The sequence below is a fragment of the Rutilus rutilus genome, assembly GCF_951802725.1.
Source record: "Rutilus rutilus genome assembly, chromosome: 10".
Lineage (NCBI taxonomy): Eukaryota > Metazoa > Chordata > Actinopteri > Cypriniformes > Leuciscidae > Rutilus > Rutilus rutilus.
In genome coordinates, this window is record NC_140215.1 from 1502932 (window position 1) to 1510917 (window position 7986).

The 7986-nt window shown below is 37.5% G+C and overlaps 1 protein-coding gene across 1 annotated transcript in view; it reads left to right on the plus strand.

Annotated features, from left to right (window-relative positions):
- Nucleotides 1–7986, plus strand: part of LOC311298749 (uncharacterized protein) — a 37686-nt gene extending 29700 nt beyond the window's left edge. The window contains exons 2-6 of the mRNA XM_084421951.1: nt 5471–5794; nt 5991–6326; nt 6489–6815; nt 7000–7299; nt 7384–7986. Coding sequence (XP_084278077.1) covers nt 5471–5794; nt 5991–6326; nt 6489–6815; nt 7000–7299; nt 7384–7535 — 1439 coding nt within the window. The 3' untranslated portion in view covers nt 7536–7986. The remainder of the gene's footprint in view (nt 1–5470; nt 5795–5990; nt 6327–6488; nt 6816–6999; nt 7300–7383) is intronic.

The window sequence follows — 7986 nt, forward strand, 5'->3', positions numbered from 1 at the left end:
AAAGCACTGAGGTCTTCTGACCAGATGCTCCTCGATGTGCCCCGATCTAGGCTAAAAAACAAAGGTGACAGAGCATTTGCAGTGGCTGCTCCGAATATCTGGAATAGTCTACCAATTCTGATTCATGTAAGGAAAGCTCAGACTACTGAAACATTCAAGTCCTTGCTTAAGACGCATTACTATGCTTTGGCTTTCAATTCTAGTTGAGCTTTGATATCTTGACTTGTTGGTTATTTGTTTGTACTTTGTGTGATATTGTCTGTATAATAATTCGATTTTTTTTTCTTTTTTCTGTTGGATCTTGTGAAACACTTTGGTCAATTATGATTGTTTTTAAATGTGCTATATAAATAAAATTGAACTGAACTGAACTGAACTGACGAGCACTTTGGGCTGAAGCGGAACTTGATTTTCGAGAGACCACGTTTCCGCTCGCGGACGCAAGAGGCGGGTGAGTCTGTTGAACAGTACATAAGGCACCTGTATGAACTCGCAGCTCACTGTGGAAAATGTGCGCGCAGGCATGCAAGAGACAAATGCCCAGCTAAAGACAGAGAATGTAATAAATGCCACAAAATTGGTCACAACAGAACAATGAGAACTAAGATGCTGGAGAGGATCCACCACAGGCATCAAGGCCTAAACAAATCCACGGAGAAATACAATGATGCCATCTGCTGCCCAAAGATCAGCCATGCGGTAAAGGAGAAAGTTTCCTCATGCCCTCACTGTAATGAGCACAAACCAAGCCAAAGCCAGGAACCACTCATCACAACACCTTTGGCAAAAACTTGCTGCGGATCTTAGTGAGTTTAAAGGAAAGCACTTCTTGGTTGTTACTGACTATTATTCAAGATGGCTTGAAGTATTGAGTCTCACCCAGACCACAAGTGAAACAGTTATAAGTAAGCTGATGAGCATATTTACACGGTTCGGGATACCTGAAGTGCTGATTACAGATAACGCCCCGCAGTTTACCTCATGGCAGTTCCAGGTCTTCACATCCAAGTATGACATCCAGTATACTACATCGAGCCCATACTATCCCCAAGCTAATGGGATGGCGGAGCAAGCGGTAAGGACCGCTAAAAGCATCCTTAGGCAACAAGACCCCCAGCTAGCGCTCCTGATCTACAGGCACACAGCCACGGAGCCGACAAAAGAAAGCCCAGCCAGACTCCTCATGGGAAGGAGACTGCGAACCACAGTCCCCAAGCTCCACCATCATTCGAGACCAGCATGGCCCAATCTGTCTACAGTCAGATGCCAAAGCTAAGCAGGCCTATGAATACACCTACAACAGGAGATACACAGCAAAGCCGCTTCCTGCCTTAGGTGTCGGCGACAGAGTGTGACTGAAAACAGACTCAGAGAAGACATGGAGAGGGACCGGGGTGATCCAGGCTTCGTGTTCCACTCCACGTTCATTTGTGGTGAAAACGCCACAAGGAGACACCATCAGACGAAACCGGAGGCATCTGCAGATCATCAACCAAGAAAGGAACGACACTCCGACACAGTCACCAGAAGTCTCCACCCCACCGGATAGCATGACATCCGCCAGCCGTCCAACCCAAACTGACTCTGAGACTGGTAGCATAACATCGTCACCTAGAGTTTTGAGGACACGCTCTTGGATGTACTGTAAAACCTGCTGCTGACTTACTAGTCAGAAGAAATGTTAACTAGTAATGTTTACAAATGATTACAGACCAGTTATGTTAAAGGAAAAGAGAAAGGTCTGAGCAGAATGTTTGTTTATATTTGCTTGTTCATTTGTATTACTGTTAAGGCCATTGCACACTGAGTCCGAAATTTTCGTATGCGTTTTTTCGTGTTCGTCAGCAGTAAAATTCGTCACGCACAGAAACCTTGCACACTGAGTCTGATGCGTATTTATTAAACCTTTGCGGAATAAAACGCAAAAAATACTATATGGATTCGTCAAGCAGTGAGGATGAATTTGTTGCCCTCTTTCTTCTTAAAAAGAGAAAAAGAAAGAGGAAATATTGGGTCCATCCAATCCTGACATAGCGCCGAGAGGAAGGAGAGTTTCACCTCCTTATCAAGGAGTTGCGAAATTATCCCAAACGATTCAAAATTTACCTCAGAATGTCAGTGGAACAGTTTGATGCTTTGCTAGCGATACTGGAGCCACATATTAAAAAGAAGTCAACCAATTTCCGTGAACCAATCGATCCTGAACAGAGACTGGCATGTCTATGGACGAACACACACACACACGCGGCCGGCAGAAGCGCTGGGCAGACAGAACAGCTGTATACAGGTTATATTTTATTCAGTGTCTTTGTAATCCGCATTTTGTTTTTCATACAGTACTTGTGCTGCGAGACGAAGTGTATCAACTTGTCAGACGTCATTCTGGATTTTGTCGTTCGTTTTTATGGTGGCTCTGAATTTTCAAAAAACCTCACAAAACACTGGCTGTGGATGCGAAAAACGCAGAAAATCGAACCCAATCCGAATTTTTTTTTTTATGGACGAAAGTTTCGTAGACAGTGTGCAAGCATGATTGACATAACGTGAGGTAGAATTTTTTTTTTTACGTGCGAAAATTTCGGATGCAAATTTCGGACTCAGTGTGCAATGGCCTTTAATGTCTACTTAAACCAGGGTTCACCAATCTCGGTCCTGGAGGGCCGCTGTCCTGCAGAGTTTAGCTCCAACCAGCTCCAACACACCTGTTTGAAAGTTTCTAGTATGCCTAGTGAGACCTTGATTAGCTGGTTCAGGTGTGTTTAATTGGGGTTGGAGCTAAACTCTGCAGGACAGCGGCCCTCCAGGACCGAGATTGGTGAACCCTGACTTAAACAGTAAGTTTAAAAAGAATAATATTGATAAATAGAATAAGAGAAATTATGCTTATTTGATACATTAGTTTCTTAAAAGGAAGAATACGGGAAATACTGTGTTTTCATTCAAAAGTTAATTTCAGAGTATGTTTCTCAGAAACAGTTGTTTTGTTTAATACTCTATGAAACAAAACATCTAAAGGAGGGAGATGTCACGTAACCAGTTACGATCTGTGATTGAGCATACGTCAGTACCTACGAATGCGTACGATATGTGTTATCTCAGAATGTGAGATATGTGTTATCTCATATGTGTTTTTACTCAGAAGTAAAACACTGAGCAGATTCACGTGTGTGAGGTTACATCATGTTGGAATTAAGTCGAGTTAAAGACAGTCTACTGTCTCCTCATAAATATATATTATACGAAGATAGAAACACTTCACAATTTTGTTATTTGTGATTAAGTTAGTGTTTAAATGCTGAGCCTAAATGTGTAGTAGTGTTAACAGTAATTTTACAAATAGTCTATTATTAATAAGAAATAATTAATATATTCAATCTGCTAAAGCTAATTTTCTGTCTAAAATTCACTGTCTTAAATATATGTATCCAATTCATTGTCTAGAATATTTATTATGGTAAACATGGTTAAATTCCCTTCTAGTGAAAATATTAATTTGCTAATGCTTACCAAATTAAACCTGTATAAACTTATGTACAGTGTGATATTTTGGTGGTTTAATTCATGTGCATTGCTGTTTACTTAAGGGTTTTGTTGTAAATACTTACACTGGTTGTTGTGTAGTTTTAAAGGTTTTTCACCTACTGAAATCCTGCAATAAATTGAGAAAAGGCAACTTAAGTCTCATTCTTGTGAGTGGAACCCAGTGTTCAATTCAGAAGTAAGGAACCCCTTTCAAGTGTGGGACCCGTGCAGCTGAAAACACTTGACAGACATGATCCATTACATTAATTTTCTCTATTATGATTGGTTCTTCATATGTGCAATTACTCTGTTTTACTTCCCTATTTCTTAATCCTTCAGCTTGTTACTCAAGTCATAAAGTTTCCTAACCATAACCCTGCAGGGTTGCATTATGGTTCTGGTCACATAATTCGACACTCTCATTTGAGTAAACCTCTTCCTCTTTTTTTTTTTTTTTTTTATTATTTAGTTGTTGATCCATATAAAACACCTTTTATCCTTTTATCCAAGATATTTAGTGTTTGTAGTCATGGCTTGATTTGAAGAAAAAAAGACAAAAAGCATCCCCTCTATAAACCCAGTTTACAATTTTTGGTTCCATGAATGTTAAGACACACATATCTCACATTACTGCTGTCCATTTGCCATATATATTTATCTTTATCAATAAATGTTCAAGAGTCTCTCCATGTTTTATTACATTTATTGTATATTTAGTGTATATTTTACCAAATGTTCAGCCGTGCGCCACATTAAAAGTTGGAAAAGGACTTTGAAGATTTGGTTTGGTGTTGATCATGCCTAAATGTCCTTTGTGAGTTAAATTTAAAGCTTTAGCACAGAGTGACTGTAGAAACACAATGTGTGTCCCACTCAAGACTGAATGTCTCGTCACAATTAACTCATTGGCAATGTGAGCGTATGATTTACATTCATTAAACAACAAGTCTGTGTCTGACTTCCCTTAATTCACTCTCTGTGCTGATGCTCCCATACAGTAACATTACATAATGAGAACAATTCATCCACTCTGTTCTTGAATCAATAACGCTTGCATGTGCAATAACTTTGGTTGATGCTTTCTTGTCAAAGTACGCAAACTGTTGCTTAAAGACACTTTTCACAAGTTTATTTCTGTTGAAAATGATGTCATTGGTCTAGAGGAAGTTGAGGCCCACTGGAGCTCAAAGTGACCAAATTCAGAGCGTGAATTATCAGGAATAAAGAGCTAGATGGTCACATATATCAACACCTATAGATGTGCAGTTACATGAGATGTTGGTGGAGTTTCACTTCATTTTACTACAGAGCAGCTTCACGTCAGATCATCTGTCATTTTATTACTGAAGCAGTTTTGAAGAGTTTGTCTTTTCATATTTGTGGACTGAAAGCGCTGAAGATGTTTCACATTGTTTTCTTCTGTTTGTGTTTCTGGCGTCTGGATGGTGAGTTTTAAATATGTGTTTATGGCTTCAGTTCTTTCTCTTCTGGTACCATGTAATAAATGACTGGTTAAATTAGTCAGAGAAGATTAACATTCACTGTTACAGGACAGCACTAACATTTACTAACATCTACTAAAGATATATGGATATACCAGTTTGCACACACTGTGGTTCTCTTCTGTGTCTTTATTTGATTTTGTGAATGTTAGATAATCTAAAATAAGAAATCTACTGAAGACAGAAAAGAACCACAGAATGAGTTTATACAGCAACAGTAAATTCAATCTATAACTTGTTACAACATTAAAGTAAAAGTGTATTTTTATTTAGTTATTGTACCATATGTAAATCTATTTCTTTTAATTCATCATCTTTTGTCTTTGTGTTTCTGCACAATATTATTAATATCACATTTAAATGTTTAAAAGCATTTCAGTGAAGCTTCATCAAACCAACATCAAGTGATTTTAAAGCTTTAATCTGTGAAAAACTCTGTTCTTCAGGTGTGTTTGGTGATGAAGATGAATTTAAGCGTATGATGGACGGAGATTCATTCACTATAAACTCTGATCTTACTGAAATAAAGGATGATGATGTGATTCAGTGGAGGTTTGGATATGATGAAAACACTTTAATAGCTGAAATCAATAAACGGGCCGACAGAATCGCTGTATATGATGATGTTCTTGATGGGAGATTCAGAGACAGACTGAAGCTGAACAATCAAACTGGATCTCTGACCATCATAAACATCACTAAAATGACTGGATATTATTCTCTACAGATCAACAGTGTGATAAAGAGAAGGATCAATATCGGTTCCTATGGTGAGGTTAAACACATTTGTTTCACCTTTTATTTAATGACAAAATTTGTATTAATCCATACACCATTTTGTTTCTTTATGTTGTTTTATTTCAAACTGACATTTTAAATTATTTAGTAAAACATTATTAAGTGATTTCACAGTATTAATCTGACAAACCCTGTTTGTGTGTGTTCTGTGTGTGTTTTTGGTATCAGCATCAATGACAGTGTCCGTGATGGAGGGAGATTCACTCACTGTAAACTCTGATCTTACTGAAATAAAAGGTTTTAAATGGATTCAGTGGAAGTTTGGAAATGAAACAACTGTAATATCTGAAATCAATAAATGGGCCGACAACATCGCTGTATATGATGATGTTCTTGATGGGAGATTCAGAGACAGACTGAAGCTGAACAATCAAACTGGATCTCTGACCATCATAAACATCACAACTGAACATGCTGGAGATTATAAACAACTCAGAAATGAACATACCGGTAGTGAAAATTCCTATACTTCGGCCAGTTATAAGTTCTTTCTCGCTGTCTTTGGTGAGTTAAATACTTTTACCATTTTATGTTTTATTACCCAGATACAATTTTAATCCAAAACACCATTTTGCTTTTTTTCTGTTTTTGTTTTATATTATTGTTAATTTGACATATCAATATCAATATCTCAGATACAAACTCTGTTTCTGTGTGTTGATACAGTCGAAATATCAGTGAAGGAGGGAGAATCACTCACTGTAAACTCTGATCTCACTGAAATAAAGGATTATGAATGGATTCGGTGGATGTTTGGAAATGAAAACATTTTAATAGCTGAAATTAATGTAACGGCCGACAGAATCACTGTATATGATGATTATCTTGGGAGATTCAGAGACAGACTAAGGCTGAACAATCAAACTGGATCACTGACCATCACAAACATCACAACTGAACATGCTGGAGATTATAAACTACAGATCAAAAGTATGAGAGAGATTAGGCTTTCAAAAAGTTTATCATTAAAAGCTTTCAGAGTTTCTGTCTCTGGTGAGTCGAGATAATTTTTCATGTCCTTCAAATATTCTTGTTTTTTACCAATTATTTACATATTTATTAATTGTTGAATCATTTTTTAGTTTGAGATGATAGATCATATAAACACTGACTAAACCAAAAATAAGATTTTTGATTAGATTTGTTCTAATTTATCCTTTTCTCTCATGTTTTCCAGCTCGTCTGCCTGTTCCTGTCATCAGCAGAGACTGTTCTTCATCTTCTTCATCATCATCATCTTCATCATCATCATGTTCATTGGTGTGTTCAGCTGTGAATGTGAGTCATGTGACTCTCTCCTGGTACAAAGGAAACAGTTTATTGTCCAGCATCAGTGTGTCTGATCTCAGCATGAGTCTCTCTCTCCCTCTGGAAGTGGAATATCAGGATAAAAACTCCTACATCTGTGTGCTGAACAATCCCATCAGCAACCAGACTCAACATCTCAACATCACTCAACTCTGTCACACATGTTCAGGTACGGCTGATATTAGTTGATGTCAGCGCTGATATTAGTGTTTATTAACTGATCTGATCTCAGTTTGATGCTTTTATTCCTCAGACTCTGTCCACTGTTGTGGTCCTACTGAAGCTGTGATCCGATTGGTCCTCTCTGCTCTGGTGGGCGTGGCTACTGTCATTCTTCTGGTTTATGACATCAGATCCAGAAGAGCTGAACGAGATCAAGCACATATTCACACACCAGAAACCTAATGGTGTCATTTCTCACATTACTATTTTTTTTTGTCATTTATTAATCTTCATTTGTTTGTAATGGCTTTATATGCTGGCATTTACTGTATGTTTATTTTCAGGACGCTTATTTCCACCCTAGAACATAATTTGAGAACAAACAGCAACATATTTTCTCATTAACTCATTAGTGCTCAAAGTGTTTGTTGTAAATGCTGATTATTATTATTTTTAACAATCTACTCATTCATATTTGATTGGGGACTTTAAAAATTACTACCAATCACACTTAAAGTCTCACATGTCTTGTATTGTTATTATTGTTCAGATCAGACGTCTCTAATACTGAAGCTCTTTTACAGACTAAACACATTTCTCTCAAAGACACAAATCTCACTTTACTACTGCTGTTCATCTGTCATCTGGATTTGTTTGCCTTTGTCAATAAAGTTTTTTTCAGTCTGAGGTTCAA